Below are 26,434 nucleotides of genomic sequence, written 5' to 3' on the forward strand. Positions count from 1 at the left end.
ACGAACTTTGTTGGTTAAGCAGTTGTAGTCTCTTAATATTTTTTAGGGATTAAGTTATAAGCCTGGTTCATTTTGTAGCCTTTTTCTGTCGAAAGCCATTGGAGTAAAATTTGTAAATTACTGCCTTGCTTTCATCAAACAAAAACTTTCAATTCAGAGTTTGATAACCTCAACTGAGTGCCTATTTTAATCTTGAAGGCCGTCTTTCTAGGTAGGTGCTATAAACTTAGAAAGAAATATATTATATAAACCTTTTCTAACTAATAAATAAAAGGACCAAAGTGAGGAAAAAAGAACTTTAAAAATAACAAACACAAACTGCTTTAAACTTAATGCTTAATTTTTTTTTTTAAATCTCTTTTCTTACAGGCTTCAGGCTTTACTGAGCCTGATCATCTGAAGAAGATAATATCACTTGGCAAGCCAGTAGTTGTTAAAACTTCCTAAGTCCCCTTTCATTGCTCAGTTCACGAGCCAAGCGTTCTCATTTTAAGCCTTCTAATTAAGGAGGCATTCTTATTTATTTATTTTTAGTTTTTAACCTCTGCTCTGTTTTCTAAGTTCCTCTATTCTTTAGTAGGTCCTAGATGATTGGTGTTGTCTAGTTCTGGCAAGACTCAGCTTGATAGGAAAATGCAAGAGAAAATGAAAATATCCTTTGTGATTATCCTAGTACTATTTCTTAGATACAAAGTTTCAAATGTTGCATTTATATTATACATTGAGTGTTTATTTTTAAATGTATAGAGAAATATAGAGCACAGGTCTGCTGTAAATATAACAACACTTGATTCATTTTCATAAGTACCTGTTTTGAATATTCTCCTGGGTTGTCACTTGACAGTTGTTTTCTTTTAATTTACAGTGACAGAAGCAGAAAATTTCTTCACAGGTGGTGAAAACTGGCATTTAGAAGTTCAGTTCAATCTCGAATGTGCCTACACATTTCTGTATTACTACGAGTATAAAAAAGCAAAGCAGTGTTTCAATACAGCTAAAGACGCAACCAAACTGCAGATCAATCTGACAGGTAAATTTTGCTTGCAAGGCTTATGAAAAAGGTTGGATAGAGCTAACTCACTCTTTGCTTTATTTTTTGCATATCTAAGAAAAAAAAGAATATTTTTTGAAAATCCATCTCTGAACAATTCCCACTTATTTGTCTTTTAAGAATTAACATTACTTGGAAAATAAATATTCCACATAGTGACTGTTTCACACTACAGGTGGTCAGATAGTCATATTCCTTTAAATCAGATGCTTTGATCCCTCCTTGTCATATTTCAGCAGCTTACTGAATTCTAGGTCTAGTTAGCTCTCTCTGGTGTCACAATCTGTAGTGATGAGTAGAATTTTTTTTCCTTTTGAGGCAGTTGCAAGGAAGTCTACGTGATGATTTGATGCCATCTTTCACCTTTTAAGCCACTAGTCTGTATCTATTCCATGTGAATAGCCTTTAAAAGGCACATTCAGGACTGCTCTTACTGCAAGGTTTAAGTGGGAAGTCAATTTTCTAACCAACCATCCATCAGGGATTCAGTTACTATGGAGACTTCATAATTATCTTTTCACACATGAGAGGGGACTAACTTGGAATCAGGCAGATCAGATTCCTATCTCTTGCAATTTCTGTTGTAATTGTACATAAAGATCTGGAATGCTTATGGTTTAGTGTTTTACTTTGCAGACCGGCCCTGCTTATGAATGCAGGTTTTGCATGTGGCTTTTTTTTTTTTTTTTTTTTTTTGGCTGAGTAGAAATGCAAAAACATTTTGTCAAAGGTTTTTTTTTTTTTTTTTTTTTTTTTTTTTTTTTTTAATGTTCTTATTAGCAGGTTAGGACTGAAGATTTGCAAGTTAGAGCCTCCTTTACTAATTACACCCCCTTATCTCATAAGGCTAGCCTAGGTAGGAACCCATCTAGATTGGAGCTGCAGCTATCCCTTCATATTACATCAGTTTGTTAATATTTTAATAAAAATGTAGAAGACTTTGATACTTGATACTCATTTATTCACAAAATAAGTTTCCACATTTGAGTGAATTCCATACATTTCAATTGGTCCCTGCTCATCTTTCAATTGATCCCTGCTCATCTTTCCTATTTCAGCGGAATAAGATAATGCCCTCTGATGCAAACAGGAATGAGATTTTGAAGATTCTGTAATTCAAAATTTCCCTTAAGAATTAGGCAACTCGTAACCAAAAATCCACTGAAGTCTGAAAAATGCATTTTTCAACCAGTGCAGTAGCTGATATGTGACACTTTTTGAATTAAGCCAATGTTAAACTTGGGTGACATGTACTGCAAAATTGGTATTGTAAGGTGCTTTTGTTTAAGTAGTATTGAATTGTATTTTTTTAAAAAAAAGTGCCTCTAATGATACTTAAACTGGAAAAAAAAATCAAAACCAAATAAGATCAAAGTGACAGGTGACTATTAACTGTCAACTGTTGTTTTACAACTCTGTCTTTTTTCTTTAAAAGACATTTTCAGTTTTCTGATGAATAACCCTTAGCCTAGGGAAAAAAAAAGACTGTTTTTGAATAGAAAAAAAAATGGATGCCCTGAAGGTGTTTGTATTTTTGGTTAGTCTACCAAGAAGTTATGCTGGTCCCAGAGAGAGATTGTGGTAATCTGGTGTCCTAGAAAAATGTTGTTATGAACTCCTTCAAGTTCTGTGGTTTATCTCCATAAATCTATTAGGATAGTTATGAATGCTGTCTAACATGAAGGCAAAATGAACATGTGGGAATTGTTGGCATTCGAGACAAAACATGCATGTCAAATGAGTTTGGCTACATAGAAAGAATATTACATCATGAAGAAAGACTGTGTTTTAATGTAAAACCTCAGCCTCTCGCAAAGATATTTTTAAGGCTTTTGGAAGCTATCTCCTTTTTAGGAGAGGTTATTTGTTCTTTAATTTTCTTCTTTTAATGTTTATCCTCTTTGCTAGCAGAAGGTTTTGCTAAGTAATAGAACCGAATATGATTTTTAAGAGAATTTAGAGATGTGTAATTAAATAATACTTGAGGGTTCAAGTACTAGGCTTGCTGATGTTTTCACTTGTGCTGTTTGAGCCCTGTGTTATACTCAGATCTGTATATTATTCCTGTGTATGTCTCGGAGAGTCACAGCCATTGGTAGCTCCACAGAGGAATTTCAAGTAAAATAAATGACTGTGCTCCTTTTTACGTACAAATTTTCTGAAATGAAGGTGGTAATCTGAAATAAATTAAGATCAATAGGATCTCAGTTTAGCATTATTAATCCTCATGTTGCCAGTTTATTGCTTTCATGTCCAGGAAGGCCTGGGAACTTTCAATATGGGAGAGAAAGTAAAGTCTCTATTGATAATGCTGACTCCTTCTTTCTTGTGAAAACTGTTGGTGGTATAAAGCAAATTTATCTTCAGTCTTAAATATGTGTGTGTTTTCCTCATTTTTCTTCTGCTGATTACAGGATAAAACATTTTGTATTAAAATCTCAGGCAGTTTCTGGAAGATAATATGTAATAGTTTATTGGCACTAGCCAAGCTTTGTAAGTGTTTTATTCAGCTGTCGAGCAGTAGGGCATAATAGGATTTGAATTACAGTGTAATGACTTAATTCTCCATTTTAATAAAACTCAAGTGCTGCTGTGCATGATTGGTATGAATCCTTACATAGTACTTTGCTCTCTTTATAGACCTTCTTGTAATTATAAAATATTTTAAAAATCTCTTTCACTTCATAAACTCTTAAAACAGGGCGCTCATTAAAAGTGATGGTGGGCAGAAGAAATTGGTGTAGTTGCTAGTTTTCCTACTGCCCTCTTCCACCTGCAAGAAAACAGGGTGATGGGAGTGAGTGCCTGATATTTCCCTGTCAGTGCCAGGTGACTCTTACTGGCAGTAGCCTTGTCCTCTGGCCCTTATCCCTAAGCACATGAGCAGTTGTTCATCTTTACTTCAAAGTTTTTATGCTTCACAAATTTTTAAAGCTATGATGAAGTTAAAACCTGTTCGTATGAGTTTCACTTGGCGCTGCAAAACCAACAGTGGGTCAATATTCAGTTCTTTTCTGTATACTTAAGCTTTCACAGCTCTTGTTACCTGACAATTGTATAATAGTAAGCAAGCAGATCTGCAGATGTTATGGAGCAGTTGTTCTCTTTTTGGCTCTGGCTAAGATTCTGTTATTTTATGTTGCTCTTCTGAAATTGCCCTTTGATTTTTATTCTTGACTGCATCTTGGAAAGAGGCTGCGAGCAGAGGAAGAACAGCTATGTTTTCCTTTTCAATTTGTTGTAAATGTCCTCCTGATTAATTACTGTCCTGAAAGTTAATAAAAGTTGTCTGAGTGTCTAATAAAGAACTGAAGAAACAAAACGGTGATGACTTTTGCATTGTGTATTCTGAGCATTGATTAATGCAGTAGACAGAGTGTGTTGGGTTGTTGCATCGCTCTCCCATCGTTGTTTCCACAGGATCTTATATGCTCCGTTATGGCAACGGCATTTCTGTGACCCCTAAAGTTTTGAAGTATTTAAAGTGATGGCCTGTAGCTGTACAATATAATTTAGAAAATATGTACTTTAGAAAATGTCATCTCCATTAAAACTAGTTATGTGAACTACCATAACACCGAGCAAAGAGATTTTTCCTAAAAAAAAAAAAAAAAAAAAATGTGTGGGCTGTCTAGTTTTTGTAACAAAATACAGATAAAAGGGGTAGCAAAGAGTATGGAAATAAGGGAAAACTAAGGAGACGTTAGACTTTTTTCCTTTCCTATTTTTCTTCCATCTGTCCTCCCTATGTACTCCCACACCATTCATTTCTCTCTCGTCCCTACGAGCTGATGTAGCCATGGAAATTAGGTTAATGTGACTTTTGTGTATATTTTCATCCTGACCGTATATTCTGAATATTCTACAAATCTATAACTTCCATAGAAGCAGTCAAATCTTCAAATGCCCAGAAGCTTAACTTAAACTAATTTATTTCTTATATATTGATGCCCATTTTAAGCTTTTCTACTGTTTAATTGTTTCTGTTTGAGAACTTTGTCCATTTCAAAGAATTATGGGATCTTTGTTTGCTTATGTGTCTCTGTGCTATGAATTTCTTTAGCAAACAAGTTGAGCAGCTGTGTTCAATGGTTTACTAGTATTTTAAAATAAGATTCAGATCAATTTGGTAATTATGGGTTTTCAAGAGACAATATGTAAGTTCATGGAGAATTTGCTTAACTTTATATTTGTTTCTGTATCTGTAATACAGTTATATGTATGCGAGCTACCTAGCAGTGAGGAAATATATTCCATTGCAGGGAGATCAGGTTAAATCACTCCTGAATTTGACAGTGTTTTTCTCAGTGTTTTTCATTCTCGGTGTTTTTCTTTTGCATTTTATAAGCAATTCTGGTATATGGTGGAATTACTATTTTATAGCGAGTATTTATTTTATAGTCAGTAATTTATATTAACTTTCCATAGGTGCTTTGGGGAAAAGAACACGATTTCAGGAAAAATATGTTGCACAGCTTATACTGGATGTCCAAAGAACAGATAAGTCCCTTCTTCCTCACAGTGAACTAAGTCCAGCACCTACTCCTGTAGAAAACTTAACAATGGTATGTATTTGAGCAGAATTGTTCTTTAATTTCTTAAAATCCAATTGGGATTTTTAATCCACTTTAATGAAAACACTTCAAATCTTTTCTTGGGGTTTGCAAGGGGCAAGTGTGAGACACCTGGGAGCTCACGTATGATTTCTGAAAGCTTTTGGATAAGGTAGACAGTCCTTTGACTAATAGTAAAGGGCATGGATCTTGCTGTCTGCTACTCACCTAAGAGCATGCTTGCAAGTATTTTCTAGTAACTAAGAATCACTGAATTGGAAAAGGAGATGAGAGACTTTTTTCCTTCTAGGCAGCCTGCAAGGCATCACATAAGCCTGCAGACTCCTGAAGACTGACACTAGTGTGTGTAGGAACGGGGCAAAGATGTGAAATTGGTCTAATCCTATAGGTATGAATTATGTGACTTGGCCCTACTAATCCTAAGGATGTACCTGGTAGCTTCTATTATAAATAGACTAATAACCACTGAACCACTTTTGGAAAGACATTTTCTTTGCAAAGATATTGTCTTGTTAGTATTTATGTTCTTTTGGACTCACAGAATAAGTTGAAGAGAAACTGGTACCATATGATCCAAAATTCAGTCTTGAGGTGGGACAGACTTTACAAAAAGCTTAGGACTAGATAGGCTTTCAGGTAGAAGAGGCATCTTATGGAAAAAAAAATGACAATTCGTCTGTCTGTCTTATTTTTCTCATTTTAACACCTAGATATTTTAGGAAACTATCCTAGCTTTTCATTTGCAGCTGCGGTAAAATATATATATATATACACATATACATATATATATATACATATATATATATATATATGTATATATATATATATACACACATATATATATATGTGTATATATATATGTATAAAAACCTACTTAAGGGTAGTAAGAGCTCAGGGGAAAGCAGGTAATGGATATGTCAGACTTAGTTGTAGATTTGAAGTGCTACATACCCCGGTAAAAAATGATATGATATAATGTTCTTAGTGGACTATATATATATATATATATATATATATATCCATATATGTATAATGGATATATATATGGGATATAAAATTCAAAGATTCTTATTTCCTCAAGAAAATATTGTATAATTTTTTTTGTAGTCATAGAAAAACTACTTTCAATTTGGTATTTTATGTAAACAGTTTTCAATTTGGTGTTTGTAAACCTTTCTTCAAACAAATCTGTATTTTTTCGTATTTTGCAAGTTATCAAAACTTTTCTGCAACTACTGTCACTTTCGCCATTCTATTTTAAAATGATTTTTCCACTCTCCAACAGAATTATGATTTAAATGATGATACAGTGCTAAATGAGATAAAATTAGCAGATGCTGATCAGTACCTGCTACCTGATTTGTGTGCAGAAGAGCTTGCAGTAATCCTTGGAATTTGGTAAGTTAATTTATAGTTACTAGGAAATTAGTTGAATCTTTCCAGTAACAAAATAACATATTGACCAGTTCGTTGAACTTTGTTCTTTCCTCCCCTATTGTACAGTTTGGCTGACTTAAGCTATGAAATTTGTGTTATGCCTGGATTTAACTTTCAGTTTTCTCAGAATGAAAAATGAATGTCCGTTTTGAATTTTCAGCAGTGTTTTGTTAATATCATTCTTTCATCCTGGAAAAACGTCTTGTCCTCTGTCTCAATTTAATTATCTTTCAAGTGTCATGTGATGTTTAGTTATCATATAATGATGATATTTGGCTAAAGTCAGAACCTGCAATTTCGGCCTTGTATAAGGGTCAACCTAATGTCTCATAAATAAGTAAATAAAAAATTTCCACTACTGAGTTCAACTAGAATAGTGTTGTAGCAACTGGCTGTTGCTAGCTAAAGCTATAGCACAAAATTCCCATTGTTTTGCACCTAAGTTTACTCTTCCTGGTTTTTAAAACTTTTATGCTATCTGCGTGTTGAAAAGGGCACAGAGCAGCACAGTGGAGCCTGAGCTTTCAGAATAATAAGCCAGTTTCCAATTAGTAATCTAGTTTACTAATACAAAGTATTTCTTTTTCTACAAGTTAGTTGTCTTTTGGCTAATTACAGTTAGCATATAATTTTCCTGTGTGATTGTTTCAGAAGCAGGAAGAGTAGTGCTGAAGTAAGAAGAGTTACCTCTGTTAGAGTATCCATCGTTTGTGACTCTCAAAGCACTTTTCCTCATCCATAAGTTGCAAAACGAAGGGGAAAGTACTGATGAAATTTCTTACTCAAGCCAGAAGATGGCTGGGAGCGGAACAAAAAGCTTTCTAGCTCCTTAGTCCCAGACCTTCTCTGTGAAGGCCCATGAATAGGTCTATCAGACTTATCTTTGTGGTATGATGACAGTCTTTGCAGTTATACTTGAATGTTTAAAGTGCATAGTCATTAAAAAGACCAGTGAGAGAATTTGGGGAAATAGGCTAACAACGGAATTTGGCCGTAATTCTTTTGTGGTCTGTGTGTGTGTGTGTTTGGTTTTAATTTGTTTGTGGGTTTTTCCTGCTTTGCAGTGCAGCTACGAAATTTCTTTCTCCCAACCCTATTTGCAAAATCTTTCAGCTCTTTGCTTCCTTCTTGTGCAGAGGGAGTCACTAGTGGAGGGAAAGTTGTCTCCTTTCATGTGCCTGTTTTGCAGACTGCAATTTCTGAAGGTCTGGACACTTTCTTGGCTTTATTGGTTTGATTGGTTTAGTTGAAGCTGAAAGTGAAGCTGGACATCTTTGGCTTCAGCTGTGCCCTTTTAACCATTCAGCCCACCCACCGCAAGGAAGAAGTCATGAGCAGAACATGTTCTGCAGCTTCATGTTTCTAAAGACTTAAATTTAAATTGTTCTCAATGCCACATCTAGATCCAGTTAAGGGACAAAACGAGTGTGGTTGACATGGATTCTTGGCTCAGCCATTTCTAGTTGCCCTGTGTCAAAATCTCTCACTTCCTAACAAGCATTTTTGTGTGTACTTTTTTTTTTTTTTTTTTTTTTTTTTGTGAAACAACATTTTGTCTCTTCCTTCCACCCTTCTCAAGAAAATTTTAACTTGCATGTTAGTCTTTTTCAGTATTTTGTCAAACAAGAATTTGTATTTGACATTTGCTGGCTGCCCAGTAGGTTTCCTGACCACAATGTCATGCTGTAAATAGTGGCTAGAAACCATACTGGCTGCTGGCTCTGTGTGTATGGTGTGATTCAATGGCATCTAAGTTAGGCAATACTCAAGGCAATCAATTGATTTAAGAAGGGGGGTGAAAAAAGAAAAAAGCTATTTTCAATGTTGCTTCCCCCTAGGATTGATAAATGCCATTGAGTGAGTAGAATAATGTTGAGCAATTGAAACCATTTCAGTCATAGATGAAGCCAAGATTTGATATTCAGCCATGTTCTATAATTATTAGTAGAATCTGAGCTCTGGGAAATGTTCTTGTATGGAGACTTAATCAGAAGGGCTGTATCCTACATGGAATGGACTGCCAGCCCATACCCTTGGTATGTTGATTTTCAAGAAAGCTTATAGCTGTTAAAGCGTTTGGTTATAGCTTTTAAGTAAGAGCCACTTTTCAAACCTTGGCAGTGGCAAACCTCTTGCTTTTCCTTTGTGTTTGAGAACCAGGAGAATAAATCTCACAAGTTCAGCAGGCTTTGGATTCTTTTTGCATTTCCAATGCAGTGCTGACTAGGCTTTGTTTTAGCCCAGCACCACTTTAACCGTGTCTATTGTTGACTGCCATTGTTAAAGTGGGTGTTTTTCTTTATGTGAACAAAGTTTTAGATATGGGCCTGGTTTATTAAAGAAAGAGCCCACAGGTTTCTTGATTTCTTAGGAAAAAAAAATCCATATGATTTTTTTAAACTAAATAATGTTAACTCAATCTCAAGAGTACATGTAGAAATGTTATGAGCAGCAGAACAAATTGAAAATATCTTTGTTACTGAAAAGTATTTAATGGCATGGAGATGCTATAGAATTATCTGAATTACACCAATGTTTTCTGCTAAGAGAAGTTTCCTTTCAGATGGATTACAGTGATTAGCAGGCTAAATAAAATATTATGCTATTGCAAATATTTTTATTCTCTAATATCACTTTAAGAGGTTATAAAATATCTTTCAAAGTATTAAAATATCTCATACCATTGCTCATACCAGGAAAAATCCAAGCAACATCTCATGCAGTATGTTTAAGCCAGCTTGTAACTGCGTATAAACCTAAACTGATTTGATGATGTTTTTGTTTTTTCGTAAGCCTCTGTTAACGCAGATGTAAAGAAAGAATAACTTTGTCAACTATTTATACGGAAATGTAGTAATTGAAGTGGTACCTATCCAAATCTGTGACACCTGTTGTTCTATCTGCCTTTATTGCAAAACTGTTTTACATGCAATGAACTGTAGTTTGAATTACGCTCCTAGTTGAAGCTGGCTTAGTTGGTAAGCTGCTCATCTATGGTCTCATCTGCCTCGAGGCACAACTTGCTTCTTAATATTTCCCTCTTTACTTTTCACCTTTTGTTTTGTGCTGTCTGAGCCTAGACTTACCTAGTATGAAAGAACTCAGTTTCACGTGTTTGGCTCTCTCACTTCTCTTAGAATTGTTTCTCTTCCAAATACTGAGCAGTCTGAGGAACTGGATCTAAACGAAAAGAATAACTGCCTCTTAAAATAAGACATAAACCAGGATGAGAAAGATGTCTGCGTAGTCTAGAGACATCTATTCCACCTTCCAAGGTCTGGTTATTTCCACCTTCCAAGGTCTGGTTATTTCCACCTTCCAAGGTCTGGTTATGGTCTCTTTTCTAGGAAGAAAACCTCTTGAGAGTATCTTAGTGCAACAATATTGCAGTGTAAACATTTCTTAAAAGAAATTCCTAGAAGTGCAGAGGCATCATCTGATTAGAACTCTTCTTAGTTATTTTATATGAGAATAGCTAACCATGATGTCTTCTTTATACAGTAGTTAAGCTGTTAAGACTAGCCAAAATTACACAAACCCTAGAACCAAACTTTCAGAGGCTAATGGAAAAAGATATTCAAGTCCTGATAAATAACCATAATGCATAGTAAACAAGAACAGGTCAGAGTATAGATACCAAAAATGCTAAGAGTAAGTTTTCCTTGTTACTCAGAAGTAGCAGAAATTATGTCCCTGTTAGAATGAACCCAGCAGCTGATGTCTTCAGCTGATAAGGAAAATGACAGGAAGCTGTTCTTATTATAGAATAATAAACTGTATAATAATGTTACACAGTTCACAAAATAAACCATAGAAGTATATTTGAAACAGCTGTGTAAACACTAAATGGCCTTAGGACTGAAGGATTTTTTAATCAGAATTACTGTGTATGAGCTGGATCAATTGAGCAACTAAATTAAAAATCCCAATACCCATTTTGGCGAACATAATGGCTAAATGAGATATGAAGATCTTTAGCCACTCCAATCTTAAATGGTTGTCTCTAGTCAGTGGAGAAATGGGCACTTGCGGAGTGTGATTCATTCCACTTCAGGCAAGAAAGGATTGACTCACTCTCTGCATATACCCATTTCTCCCAGTAGGCTGTGGATTAAACTTAGATGGTTACTGAGGTTAAATGCCTAAATTTCACATCTTTGGAGTTGTGAGTTGGATCGTGTGCTAACTGAGACATGTGATTGCTGTGTTTGTGCATGCTTTACAGCAAGGTCATGCATGCTGTGTAGCTCATATCAGAAGTACAGGGCAAAAGCTGGTAAGCAACTGGGTTTTGTTTTGTTTTCTGTTATCTCCCTTTATGTCCCTAGGCAAGATGATTTTATTTCTTTCATGTATGTAATGCTCCCATATCATGAATGGGAAATGAGACATGTGGTTGCATTTCATTTGCTTTTTGTAATAAGCAGGTGATTTGTGTGAGGTAATTGCTGCCCGAGTAGCATGTTGGCTGAAGTACTTACAGTAACAAACCTGTATGCATCAATGAGTTCCTTTTTTGCTAATGATTAGAAAGGATTCCGTCTTCCAAGCTGCTGAGGTGGGAAGAGGTTATATAAATTAACTGGATGGCCAGAGCTTACACTTTGTTATCCTGTTTCTGGGCTGCCCTGTATAAGGGAGACATGAAGCTACTGGAATCAGTCCAGTCCAACGGAGAGCTACTAAGATGATTAAGTGACTGGAGCATCTCTCAGATGAGGAGAAGCAGAGAGAGCTGGGCCTGTTCAGCCTATAGATCAGACCAGTTGTGGGAGGGAGCAGGAATCTTACCAATGTGTATAAATATCTGAAGGGAGGATGTGAAGAGGACAGGACCAGATTCTTCTCAATAGTTCCCAGCAACTGAACAAGAGGCAGCGCGCACAAACTGAAACATAGGCAGCTCTTTGTGAACAGGAGGAAAAGGTGTTCTTTACTGTGGGCATAGGCATAGGTTGCCCAAAGAGGTTGTGGAGTCTCCCTCCTTAGAGCTATTCACAATCCTTCTGGACACAATCCTGGGTAAAATGCTCCAGGTGATCCTCCTGAGCCTAGGGGTTGGACTGGATAATGGCCAGAGCTTGCCTGCCAACCTCAACCATTTTGTGATTCTGTAAAAGTAAAAGCTGTGAAATAAAATCTTGGAGTGGTTAAAGGTGATAAAGATTTTTCTGTTAAATACTTGATGGCACTCTGATCCATCTTCACAAACATCTCATGTAAGTATAAATTTTTTTGAAGGAACAAACCAATTACAGTGCCAGACCCTGTAATGATCTCACCATGGTCAGTTTATGACTTTCTGAAGTCATTTCTATGAAGTATATTCCTGTGCCCAAGTTCATATAGCTGTGTGAAGAGATTCCACTTGGGAAACTAATTTCCTGTCTGGCTGTTCAGAATGCTTGCATAAGAAACATTAGTCATTTGAAATGTCTTTGCAAAACTTAAAGTGCTTGTAAAGTGGTCAGGTTGTTGGGTGTGGGCCTTTTTCAATCCCCAGATTAACAGGAAAACTGCATAAAAATGCAACAAATACTTATTAATGTGGAAAATCTGATCTGTTGTTCTTCATTATCTCTTTCATTCTATTTGAGTAATGTAGTTAAATAGTTACTAAGGGTATTTAGTTTATATAGTCCTCACTTGCAAAGAGGTAATGTGCAAGGAGACATAAGCAAACCAAAACTCAGTTGCCCTCAAACATCCATCTCAGTTCTCTGTCTTACAGGAAATCTGTAAGTTGATGCCTAGGGAAAAATAAGCATAGGGAATGCATGTACTGCTCCCTTCTCTTTAGTAGCCTCCTACCCTCTAAATGGCAATGTCTTGAGCCTAATCTGTTTTGTTGACAGCAACCCTTAGTGGATCTCTTCCAATATTTGTGTCCTCTTCTTCTGAACCTGTGTAGACATCTCACAGCTATAGCATCCTCTGGCAAATATGCTTGTCTGCACACTTTCTGTTGTTCAAAAAATCATCTCCTGTTAGTTTTGGCTCCCCCCAGCTTTATTTAGTTACCTCTGGCTCTTCCATTGGAAGATATAAGGAGCTGTCAGTCCCTAAAGGCTGCCTTTATTTTGCTAACAATTTTGAGAACCATTGGAGTGTCCCACCTCGATTAGTTCTAATCTGTTTGGTCATTCCCTTCGTAGAAGGCTTTGTCTTGGATCATTCTTGCTTTATCTTTCTGAACCTTTTCCTGTTCTGAATTAGGAGTGGCCCATAAAAGCACATACTCTTCACAGGTGGACAGATAAAGGTCATATGTGGTGTTTTATATAGACTTTATATTATTTAAAAATATTTTGAGTAGTATTTTATTCTCTATTCATTAACAAGTTAATTCCTGACACTTTGATTTGTCTTTCTAACTGCTGCCTAACATTGATATTCCCATGCAGCTGCTATGTCTGAGAGTTGCTACTTGAGTAGAAATGGTCAGCTCAGACTCTTATCTTGTTTTGTGTAGTTCTTTCTATAGTGTATACTTGACCTGATGAAGGTATTTACATTTTCATTTCACCCCATCCTGCAAGGCCCTGCTCCAGTTCCTTTTATATCTCACTCAGCTACCTATGACATTTACCTGCCACTAGTTTTTTTCCTGCATGTAGTCTTCATCTTTTAAAGCCATACCTCTTAACAGGTATGCTCTTTGAGATATATATGTGATTATCAATTTGACTGTACTCTTGAATTCCATAAATACTATAGTTGTTTAGTATTATCCTTTTTATCTTATTTGAATAAATGCCTTCATTTATGAGCTGCGGATTAGTTGCTTCAAAGTACTAGTGTAGGCTTATGATGCTGTTAAGTTTTGTAGGTAGCAGACATGAGATTTAGTTTAATAAATGAAATATTTGAAAAATTACTCAAAAATAGGATCAGTTTTTCCTGTTGCAATTTCTGTGCCTTTGTCTTCACTGAAACACTGCAAAGCTTTCAAAGTCTGTCTGTCTCTCTGTTTTTCCTAAGATAGGATTAAAGACTGGACAGAAAAACTTACAAACTGAAATTGTGCAGTTGTTAGTGACTTCATATCATTATGAAAAGACGTCTGGATGTAGATCCTACAATGCCCTGGGCTAAACTACTTTACCTATCCTTGATGTCAGATAGAGTGCATAAAAGTGAAATATTTATAAAGTATTCTGACAGAAGTTGGCATAATGGTTATAAATGCTTAAAAACAAACTACTGTTCCTACTCTAAATGCAGAAGTTAATTTGAATTCCATCTGATTCAGTATGAGACATCATTAGTTTCACTTTTTTCATCTTTCAAGGATTGCATGAGTGTACTTTATCTTAAACCATTACACCATCCATCTGGATGTTAGAGAAATTCAATGTAGAGACTTAACTTTATCACTGGCTGCAAGCTGTAAAAGGTGGACCTATAAGATTCAGTGATGACAGAAATCTTTATATAGAATAAGTAGGAGAGGGATTAATACTTTCTGCTTGAGTCAAGGTATGTTTAGGATGCAGAAGGAGAAGTTTTTTTGGTCCAAACGTATGTGTTGATTGGTTTACCTCTGCTTTGCAAAATCCGCTGACATGTCTTTCAGACATTTTGGTTGCCTCGCTGTTGTGGTGACTTTGTTACAGTATTGGAATGTACTTGCTACCTTTTTGCTGTGAAAAGAAGTTTGTTGCTATTTTTCACCTGAAGTCATATTTTTATTAATGACTAATGTTTGATGACATCAACTTCGTCATGTTCTTCATGAGATGGACTATAAATATTTATGCTAGCAGCTAGCATTAGGCTTTTCAAATCATCTTCACCCACCCTGATGCGAACGGATTGAGCTATAGCAGGTTGTTCAGAGCCATCTTCAGTCAAGCTTTCCATGGATGGAGATTCAACCTCGAGGGGCACCCTGTCCTTGTGCTCTAGCACCCTTGCAGTAAGGTTTATGTTTAAAAGGAATTTTTGATATTTCAATTTGTGCCTGTTGCATCTTGTCCTTTACCTTTCCTCAGGTACCACTGAGGAAAGTCTGTCCTCTTTACTCCTTCTCATCAGATATTTCTGTATGTTAAGATCCTAGATAAGGTCCCAGAACCTTCTCTTCTCTGGCCAAACAGGTCTCAGCTTCTTGTCTGAGATGCTCCAGTTCCTTCATGCTTGTGACCCTTTGCTGGACTCACTCCAGAATGCACATGTCTCTTGCACTGGGGAGTCCAGGAGGGAATATGTCCTTTAGGTGCAGCCTCACTAGTGTTCCCTGTTCGTGTTCAACCTGTTTTCCACCAGGACCCCCAGGTCATTCTCTGCAAAGCTGCTCTCTGGCCACATGTCCCCCAGACTGTACTTGTGCAAAGGGTTGTTCTTCCCGTGTGCAGGACTTAGCACTCTCGTCAAAGTTCATGTGGTTCCCCTGTGCTCATTTCTCCAACCTGTTGAGGTCCCTCTGAATGGTGGCACAGCCCTCTGGTGTATTGGCTGCTCCTTCCAGTTTGGAATGGTCTGTGAGCTTGCTGAGGTGGTGCTCTGTCCCATCGTCTGTGCTGACTACACCCAGTCACCTTCTTGCTCTTCATATGTTGGAAAATTTCTTCCTGGAGTATTTGCTTCATGAGTTCCCAGGGTGAGGCTGGCCAACCTGTAGTTCCCCAGATCCTCCTTGCTCTTCTCGAAGGCAGGAGTGACACCTGCTATATATATATATATATATATATATATATATGTATATATATGTGTATATATATATATATGTGGGGTTTTTTTTGTTTTTGTTTTTTTACTCCTCAGAATCACCCTCAATTCACTATGACCTTTTAAGGATAAATGATTTGAACAAACAGACAAACAGCCTCTACTCTGTATCTTGTCCATGTGGAGAGTAACAGTATTTTAGTGAAATCATTGACTGTTATTTCTGCAAAAGTGTAACGGCAGAGTATATGCAAAGAAGAATTAATAAAGTAGCAAGAGTAAAGTTACTTTGAGGCTAAGTGTTCTCCCCAAAGTAGGGAACATAACCTACTTTACTGGTTTTTATGTAATTCTCCCTTTTGTTGTACATGTGTTGTTGTAAAACAGGTAACGTAACTTCTACTTGTGACCCATCAGCACAATTAATACTTTATTATATACTTCTTATAAATACTTTATTTTCTGCCTATAAACTGAAGTTTATAGTTGCTGTAAAGCTGAAGGAATATTTTCTTTATTTTTAGGCTTATTTATATTGCTTTATATCACTGCTCTGTATTATAGTTGTAGAGCGTTCGAATTGTAACCTTTTTGCTCTTTGTTGTTCCACTTGAAGATATTTCTTGGTATATTTGGTAGTATCGATGAGTTGGTATTTGAAGAGAATGTTCACTCATGTAGAAATGTAAACTCAGTTTTCTGATCATCTCTACGAACATGCCCAACTGCAAATAAAATGATTGTTATTTTCATGTCTATTTGTTTTTTTTTTTCTTCATTTGTGTGCCACTAGTTAGTGGTAAGACCCATTTGTGAGAGGATTACCCTTCAGCCCTTTTTGAGCATTAGGGCTTTTTTGTAGAATCTGTCTTGAATTAGCCATAGAATCTTAACTGAAAACATGCTTCTGTTAAAACAACGAGCAGGTCTAAAGCTGTATAGGATACCTAAAATTGTTACAAGCTTAAACTAAGAAGGACATTTCAATTTAGAATGGGCTGGGGAGGGTACAACTAAATATCTTGGTCTCTTGAAATGGTCCTGTTTTATTTGTGACCCCTCCTAGGTCTTAGACCTTCTTCTGCGCATATGTACTAGAAACATTCTACCTAGCATTCTGAAGATTAAGTTAATGTTTTGTCTTCGCTTTTTCTTTTCTTTCACAGTATAGACTTCCAAAAGAACAATCCAATACACAAATTAACTGAAGAGGAACTTCTGGCTTTTACTTCAGTAAGTAATTTTTCTGGACTTCTTATTGAATATATCTGCAATTAATATCTGAGTTAAGTACCAAGCAATAACCTCTCCATCACGCTAATCATGAAACAGTTTATACAGCAAATTTCCTCTAGTAGTCAGGGTTTTTTTTTCCTTATTTCAAAATATTAAGGCTGAAATTCGTTCCCTTTTAGTCATCCATGTGTAGGATCAGATTTTTACCTAAAAACATGTACTGAACACTACTTCATTCATGTTAGTTTCCATGTTAGTTTTTATTAACTATATTAATGATTAATAGTAAAACTTATTTTTAATTGCAAACTCTTGATGTTTAATTAGTGTTGAAAGTGCTCTTCTAAGAGTGTTCTGTAATTATATTTTGAAGAACAATGCTGCGATTCCTATCAGATTTATTCTGTTTAAATATTATGTGTTCCACTTAGCCATGTTTCTTGCCTGTTCAATAGCTAATTTGTAACTTCTAAAGAATTCTTGAAGATCTTGAATGGGTATTTTCTTATTACGTTTTTTTGTCAATATTAAATGTAATTTGCCTCATGACTCCATCTCCTCTGTCTTTAGTCTTTCAGTAGCAGTTTATTGAATTGAAGGAAGGGGATTGTACAATATTAGACTTCAACTTTGGCTTTACAATTTGAGACAATGACCAAAAGTTCTTTTTTGAGTTGCAGATTGAATCTCTACAAGAATCTCAATGATTTCAGTCATCACTACCATTTGTAGGATTAAAAGGATTATGGACACTAGTTCAATCCATTTAAAAAAAATTACATTCATCTTTATAATAAAAAGATAAAATTGTTTTTAAGTAATGTTTGTTTAGGTCCCTGTGCTAGCATAGTAATGTAAGATCTGAATGAGAAAAATTATGGATTGCTAATAAACTTTTTACATAGGCTTTCTTTATGGTACATTAAATCAGCTACAGTTTTGCCCCTCCAGCAGTTGTCATAATGCTTTCTGGACACATTCTTCCAAAGTGTGTGTTGTTAAGTACAGCTCTTAATATATGGAAAATATTTTAAAACAATTATAGCAAAATTTCTCCTCCAAAATAATGTTAGCGTTAATGCAGGTGTACAAATTTTCCAGTTGTATATGCAAACTTTTTACAACAAAAAAGACAGGCTTTGTTATCAATATAATATATATTTTGAGTCATTCTATGAAAACTTTTTTCCACTCATTTATTTCTTATCACGCTGCTTAGAGTCTGTTCATATTTCCTGATCCATTTTTCCTACTAACCACTATTCTATCCTACTAACCACTATCCCACACCCACATTCTTGGTTAGGAAAGCAGATATTACTCCTGATACTTCAACTAAGTTGTGCTTAAACTTTATTCTGTAAAATGGAGTGACACGGTGATCACAAAACACCTTTAAAAAGACTGTCCCTATTTCCATCATCGTGTTCTTTCCAGAATAATGAAACTTAGTGGGACTTGTTTGCTTTAACTCTCAAGTCTCAAAATATTTAACTACTTGGGCTTTAGAGCAGAGGATAAGTCAAGGTAGCATCTGTACTAGGAAGAAAAATGGTTAGCTTTGCTATCATCTTTTCTATGCCATTGCTTGATGCATCATAATACCTGATCTGTGTTCGGGGAATCCTTCATATAGTTAAGAAAATTAAACTGCATTTTTCTGCCATCTAGTGGCTGATTCCTTAAAAAAAAAAAAAAAAAAAAAAAAAAAAAAAAAACATGGGAGAGCTTTTAGTTGAAGTACTTGCTCCTTAAGTATTTAGTGCAGTGATATTGGGGAGATTATTTTTTCATTTATTTGCCCTTTTGAAGGGGAGATCTGCAGAACCACTATCAGGAGAAATCTTTTTATAGAAATACAGCTGAAATATCTGTGCAGACTTCTACATCACTTGGTGCTCTGATCAGCAAGGAGGAAGGGCCTGTAGCAAGAGGGAACAATACAGATCTCTGGTAGTGAAGAATTTGGTGTATAGCAGTGATTTAGATACAGTCGGTAGCCTAAAAAATCAGAGAAAATAAATTTAAATATTAGAATAATGTTCTTTCAACCTCCTGTTTAACATTCACTTATTAATTGGCTATGGCAACACAGTTCAGACTTGTAACCTGACAGTCCTAAATCTTGCTTGGAAATCTGAAAGTGGAAACTGGACTGTAGCTTGTGTCTCTTCAATATCAGCATCTCTTGTGCAGCTTGTGCTTAAGCCTAAAACTGTAGGTGGTTACTGAAGAACTTTGTGGGGAAATCTTTGAGTTCTTCTGCACCATAGTTCTGTCTGAAGTGCTGCTAGAGCAAGGAAATTTATTGCTATGCTCCTTAGCTGTGGCAAGCACATTAGCCAAATCTTCCTTCTTATGGTGGCCAGCACTCAAATATGAGTGGCACCACAAATAAAACACTTGTATTTAAGCTATTTTCCCAGCTTCAGTGCTTCCCAGTGAAACAGGCAAAACCAGCCTGATATCAATGTTGCCCCCAAATAATTTCACTTGCATCATTTAAACTGCTCTGTGTGTGCGTGTGTGAGCAGGCATCTTCTCAGCCTACATGTGGATTCCTAAATCTGCAGGCTGGTTAGATGGTTGTCATGCATTCATCTGATATCTGCTGAAATGTATCTTTCCTGAAGAAAGGAGGGTCTTTCAAGATATCTTGGGGAACTTGAGAAATTCTAAAGCACTTTTAATAGGTCAGTAGCTTATCAAGAGACCCTTTTCATTGGGATATTGCAAAACAAATCCATGTGACCAGCAGTCTCTTTATAAGAGAGGGAATAAAGCTCATGAACTCCTTTTCATCACCCTTTCCCTCTTGCACTACAAGTAGACAGCATGGTCTGTCTTGCCTTGTATTGCATCTAAAGTCATTTTTAATCTGTTAGGACTTGATGATGTTTAGATTCTGTCTAGATATCTATATGATGATTTGTTCATATATCTAGATATATATATATGGACAAAATATCAGGGTAGCTGCTTCAGAGACATGATTGTACATATGATATTTGATAAACTTTCTGTTTTGACTTACTGAATATTGCATTAAAATGTCATTTTTAAGTTAGAAAAAGAGGCAGTGACAGTGAAACACACTTCTTCTGTTGGAACCACTTTTTTCTTGCGTATTAAGTGGTCTGTTTTAAAATCCAAGGAGAATATTGTGTTGTCCAAAGATGGAATCGATGGTAATGCTTCACGCCTTCTGGTTTGCTGGTGTTGAGCTACTAATTCTGTAAGAAGCTATTTTTGCTAAGGAATTTAAGAACTGTTGGCCTGATTTTGCAGAAGTGAGCATTTACTGGAGGCAGTAGAAATTGATGGTGTTGTGGTGCCTTTGAAACTCGCAGCAAAGAATAGTAGTGCCCATTTTATTGGGGGTGTGTGCGTATGTGTATATACATATGTGTATTTTTTCCCCAGCCTCTTACTACAAGAAGGGGCCTGTGGGAGGAGGGAGAGAGAAATGGGAATGCTTTATTTCTCTCATCTCTTGTGCTGCATTTGTGATATTAACGTGGAACTAGGGAGTGATCAAATCGGGGCACATAATATTTCTCCTGTTAAACCTTTCTGTTTAAAATCTCTGCAAAACTAACATGCCCCTTTGGTTCCTAAAGAAAAGTTGTTTATATAGCTTAAATAAAAGCAGCGCATTTTTCTCTGCTGAGTAAATGGCTGTAGTTTTCTTTAAGTTTTAAAACTAGCAAGAGTACTGAAACACTCATTAGGAGTGCCATGTGTCTCTACTGTTGTAACTTTTGTGGCTTTATAAAAAGTCTTTCACTTCTTTTTGTAGCCCATTTTGAATAGATTCTGTTGGTTACCAGATTATAACACTGCAAAGGCTTTCCTGCTGCAAAGCCCTGCTAGTGCTTGCAAGATTTTTTTTTTAATGTAAATGACTCAAAACTATTCTTTTTTTTTTCCCTTTCTTTCTTTTATCCTCAGCACTCTTATTCAGAGGTCTGAATCATTTTCCAGGAATGTCAGGATCCCACTGGTGGCTGCTAATTTCATGCTTTCTGGCCAATCGAGAAGTGCTAGAAAATAGCAAGAGACAAGTTGCCTCTTTCTCCTTGACCATCACGTGCAAAGGCTTGACTAGATTCCTTCAATCCTTATTCACCAAGAGTCTGTGTGTGTGTGTGTGTGTGTGTGTGTGTGTGTGTGTGTGGTGTGTTTTTTTTTTTTTTTTTTTTTCCCCTTCTGTTTGCAGTTTATGATGGGCAGGAAAATCAGCCTCGTGTTAGCAGTTATTTTTGCCGTTGTCGTTTCTGTTTTTTAGCTATTTCAGGTTAAAAAAGCAGGCTGCTGTAGTACATGTGTTGCTGGGCTGGGGGGGAGCTCACATTCCGCTCCAACCCTGGGATTAAGTAACCATCTCTTTGAAGCTGTTTTATTTTACCAAATATCAAATTTCAGCATAATTGACACTTTCCTCCCTTTCAACCTTGTTCTCCTCTGTGGTCTGCGCTCTTCCCCAAGTCCCTGGGATCCACAGGGCTGCTTACATCATATTTTACAGGAGAAGGATGCCTGATTTACTGTGTTCCTCTTTGATTGAATAGGAAGAAATTTTGAACAGCCCTTCCTTTTCAGAAGAGTCTGCTCTTTCGTATAATCTGCAGGGAATTACTCAAGCGACAGATTTTAGTGGTCTCAGGGAAACCACAGTAGTAAGAGAACAAGAAAATCATGTTTAAATATTAATAAATTATTTGCATGTCTCGGGGTTTGAGAAGTTAAGCAAGCCAATCTGATGACAGTTAGTAACATTTTTTCCCACAGCAGCCTTTCTTCTCCCCCTCCTCCTTCCTCTTTATCTATCAGCAGCTCACTTATTTTTCTTCGCAGCCTCTCTGACAGCTGGTTGACATGTTGCAGGCTTCCCTTCCCCCTTTTATGTGCTTCACCAGTTTTAACTATTATAATTTACTTTAACAAGGAAATTTAGGAGTTCCTTGCAACAAGATGATGAAATTATGACCCCCTCCCATGTGCAACAATGTCATTTGATGTATCATTTTGAAGGAAATGATATCCCTCCTTTGTGCAGTGTTTTAATAGTCTAATAATATTCTGAAGGTCGGTACTGTTCCTATATTGTATCTAATAGGATTTTTCTACTTTTTTTTTTTTTTTTCTCTAAGTGGTGCTGTATTTTACTGATCTACCAGTTTAGCAGATCTGGGGCATTGCAGGGGAATATATCAAATGACTGGTAAATGACTGACCCTTTCTCGTTGAAAGCAAATTGACCATTTTGGTCTTTATGCTGTGTGAGGAAAAATTATTCTAAAAAGTTTATTTAGCTTTCCTCTTATCTTGCCCCCATCTCCTCTGCCTTTTTTTATTTTTTTTTTTAATTGTACTTTCATTTGTGCCATTTCAATTCCAGCACCTCAAGTATTGCTCTGACCTTCCTTGTTCCACAGCACCTGACAAATCAAGGTGATTGAATTCTTATTTGCTGGTCATTTGCTACTGTCCCTAAACAACCTGAGTTCCATATTCTCCCATCATACCACATCCCTACTTGGATTAAAACATTTTCTGTTGGTAATCCAAGCTGTCTGTGTTCTGTACTGAGGGTGAAATATTGAGAGTAGCAAGTGTTTTGACTTACTACAGAATTTTGGTTGTTTTAGATTAGAATGCCTTGGGCATCGTGTGCAGTCAGAAAATGAGCATTTTTCCTTTGCCTCCAAAGATGAAAGACTCTGAAGTGCAAATCTGATATCCTCAATGACACTTTAGTGATAAATACATTAAGTTTTTTCCCTGTAGTTCTGACTTTTTTGATAGACCCAAGCTACTCCCAATTTCCAATTGGTATTTTCTTCTGAGGATTTACCAATAGGCAATTTAAAATTACTATGGAAGGAAAAAGTAATGTTTTAATCCAGTTTTCAACCTGTGGTTTGTAGACTGAGGAGAACAAAGGAGGAGAGATTTAAAAAATAAAATAAAAAGATAAATGCTTGTAAATGCTTAGCCATCCTTGTTTGAGTAATCTGCTCTCTGTTCAGCAGTGATCTTAGGTCTGTTTCTGCCCAGTGTGATGCTCTTCCAGCAGTATTTAGTTGCATTCAACATGGTATAGGAAAGCAAGGTACTGTACTGCTTATAAAAAGGACAAAATTAAACACCCATAATTCTGGTGTTTTTACAGTAATCATGTCTTCTCATAGAAATCAAGAAGCTTAAGTAGGAAAACAGAACTCAAGTGTTACAGACCAGGGATTGAGATAAGTTTGTTAATTTGAGAAACATTTAAACATAACCTTATGTCGAATGCTAAGACATTTGTTTTGCTTATATTTACTTAACACGTGGATTCTGCTGCTGGTCGTGTACTAAACTGTACCTTATGACTAGAGGCAGAAAAGCACAACTTGTTGCCAGTAAACCTATTGTTCCTTTTTTTTTTTTTTTTTTCTCTCTCCACAAAGGCACTTTCAATAGTATAGTTTTCATATTGATAAGCACAGCACTACTTGCAAGATTTGTAAAAGCGGACATGCAAGCAGATCTCAGCAGATGGCTTTCCCAAAGTGTGACCCTTAGGAAATGTGATTCCCAGTTGTGTGAATGCAGAAGTAGGACAGGATTGTATTCTGTTTGTGAGGGCTACATGAGGAACTGGGATCAATGCCAGCTAATTTAGGGGCCTGTGCACACAATGTGTACTGCAAATGAGCCTTGATGTTAACTGTGAGAACATTTGGACTTCTTGGCTATCTATAGTTTCTGTTTAGCATATATGATAATATGCTGTAGCATAAATATGTTTGACGTGTTTGGATTGGCTACATTAATCATGGCAAGTAGGGCTGGTAGTTATGAAGACCATTTGAAGAAATGTCAATAAAATGTTAAAATGTGTTTGTTTCAATTTACAAAGACGTTTTAAAAACATTTAAACTATTTAATATATTTCTATCTGTAAATCTGGCATTTGAAGCCTTCTCTGAATCAAAAGAAAAGTCTTGAAGCTAGATGTTAGTCTATTTTGATATATCTGAAAAGACTTCGCTGCCCTGACTTTGACATTGCATTAAGTCAAGTTGGAGCTTGGACTTTTCTTTTTCCTTCTTGAAAGACGTCCTGTCTTGTGTCAACTAGATTTTTCTTAACTATATTTGTCAGAATATGTTGGCTAACACATTCTACAATGACTTCTACCATGGTCTAGACAAAAGATGAGAGGAAAAATAACTCTTCTACAGATTTCTAAAAATAGTTTGTGAAGGATCTTGCTGCTCTCTCTCACTGCTAGAAACGCTGTGAAAGGAGATGTCTGATTCTAGAATTGTGGCGGTCTCAGAGAAGCAGCGGGTTCATTTTTACTGCCCCAGATTGGTATGGTACCTGATTTGTATTTTGTCGTTGTCTAAAACTAAGTGTGTTTTCTTTGCTTTTTAGCTTAATGCTTGTAAAAGCTGTTCCAGATGTAGAATCAAGTAAGGAAATATGTTTAGCTTTTTTTGTTTTGCTTTAAATGTCTTGCATGGTTTGAAGCTGTTTAATAGCTTAGTAGTAGGAGCCATTTGTTAGAGGCGGAAGGGAAACAAGTCGGTTAATACCTGGAATAAAGCTATTTCTCATCCTGCAGCTTACTCTGAGAATTGCGATGTGTATATTTAATAGCCCGTATATATGGGATCTTTCCCTTTTGCTAATGTTACACATACATTTATTCATGTGGCGAATCTCAACCAGAGCTGGGAAAATAAGGTTGTAAATGCACAGCTCAAGAAGACTCTAAGACTCTTGCTCTCTAAGTAAATATATTAAGGGTACTACTTCTCTCTACACAGCTCTCTCAGATTTAAGAACACTAGTCTACATTTCCCATCAAGATAGGGGTTTTTTTCATTCTCCCCAGCCATTTTTTTACTCTTTTTTTGTTTGCCCATTGTTCACATGTCCCTGTATCTGCTTCCTTTTTTGTTTGCTCATCCTTTCTTCAACATGCCATCTTGTCTTACCTGACACTTACTTTTGCTCTCATCTTCCCTAATTCCTTTCTTACATTTTTTTCATCCCTATTCTTACTCTTCCTGACTTTTGGTTGCTGTTTATAAGGAATTGCTGTTGTCTTTCAGGGCTGTCTTCAGTCTCTGGAAAGAAGGTGGCTGCAGATTTGCTTTGCTGCTGGAAACCAAACTTTAGCCCTTGATTTAATGCCAGGCTGTTGCTGACCTCCAGCTCCCACTGACATTTTAATCACCAGAATTTAACCAAACAGCAACTGGGTTATGCCTCTTATATGCAATATGTTATGCTTACCTGTGAACAACAAGTACTGGGATATTTAGGTTGTTGAATAGATTGTTGTAGGCCAAATTCCTGTGGTGGATGCTGGCATTCAGAATAGGGGAAAACCAGGTATGACACATCCCCTGTGCAGTCCTGTCTGGGACTGGGTGCATTTTCCTTTGGTATGCCTCAGCATTACTCTAGACAGCTTTTTTTCCAGTCTTCAGGTAAAGATGTTATATTAAGTTCTATTCTTTGCTTTGGTATAAAGTCAGTGCCAGCCTTATTATAAGCTACTGGTTGCAGCTTCCTGAGTTTTCTCAGTTATCCACATTATAGGGGGAAAATGGAATGACAGCTGGTTTGGAGTAGTTAACGTAATTATAGGATGGTTTCACAAATGGCATTTTTGGAATGCAAATGCCCTCTGCAACTCTTGGAGTATTCCTGCTGTGGCACTGACCAATCTTACAGTTCTGAAATTAAGAAAGCATTAAATTGGTTCTTCTCAATATTGTTATTTGCCTTTTACTGAGGGAGGTGAGAGGATCTTTTAAGACTCTATTGTGTTGTAAAATTTTTACGGTTGCTCTGCAAACCCATCTGAGAACTAATATTTTTGCTACCTAATGTTGAAACATTCTGTAAAAGATGCTCAGTTAAAGTATTTTAAGGATACTATAGTAAATGCACATTTGTCCCTAAGCCCTTTTACAGTGCTAAAGTAAACAAACGTTTCTGTTACGCCAAACAAGAAGCATCACTGGTAGACATCTCTGCAGGAGGCAGAGTGGTGAGCTGGAGAATGCAGTTAGGTAGGGAGAGGGGCAAGTTCCACCACCCTGGTGCAGTGGCATGAGGACGCAGGGTCTGCCATGCCTAAGGCATGTGCCAGTGGTCCAGAGTGCTGCAGACACCAAGTTTGCTCTTACCAGCTCCAACAGGCAGGGAAGTAGGAAAAAAAGAAGGAAATTTGGTGTACAGTCTCAGCTGGATTTTGCTATGTAAGAAGTACTAACTAAAAAAAGAAAACACTGTAATAAATAAAATACAGGTTTAAACAGTGCTGAACTGTTTAAATCTACTGATGAGTCGTGATTCTTGTTTGTAGTCACAGGCAGCAGTTCTGGAGATAGAAAGATGAAAAGTCATAACCGATAGCCTTTCCAAGAAGCCAATTACTATCAGCATTAGACTATAA

General features: G+C 36.5%; 1 protein-coding gene across 1 annotated transcript in view; it reads left to right on the forward strand.

The window, feature by feature from the left end:
• TTC27 (tetratricopeptide repeat domain 27) overlaps positions 1-26,434 on the forward strand; it is a 114,381-nt gene that overhangs the window by 20,590 nt on the left and 67,357 nt on the right. Inside the window, exons 6-9 of the mRNA XM_088524196.1 lie at positions 866-1,030; positions 5,480-5,616; positions 6,911-7,023; positions 16,899-16,965. Coding sequence (XP_088380322.1) covers positions 866-1,030; positions 5,480-5,616; positions 6,911-7,023; positions 16,899-16,965 — 482 coding nt within the window. The remainder of the gene's footprint in view (positions 1-865; positions 1,031-5,479; positions 5,617-6,910; positions 7,024-16,898; positions 16,966-26,434) is intronic.

The sequence above is a fragment of the Tinamus guttatus genome, unplaced genomic scaffold, assembly GCF_059628265.1.
Source record: "Tinamus guttatus ecotype Peru unplaced genomic scaffold, ASM5962826v1 Tinamus_guttatus_pri_ptg000208l, whole genome shotgun sequence".
Lineage (NCBI taxonomy): Eukaryota > Metazoa > Chordata > Aves > Tinamiformes > Tinamidae > Tinamus > Tinamus guttatus.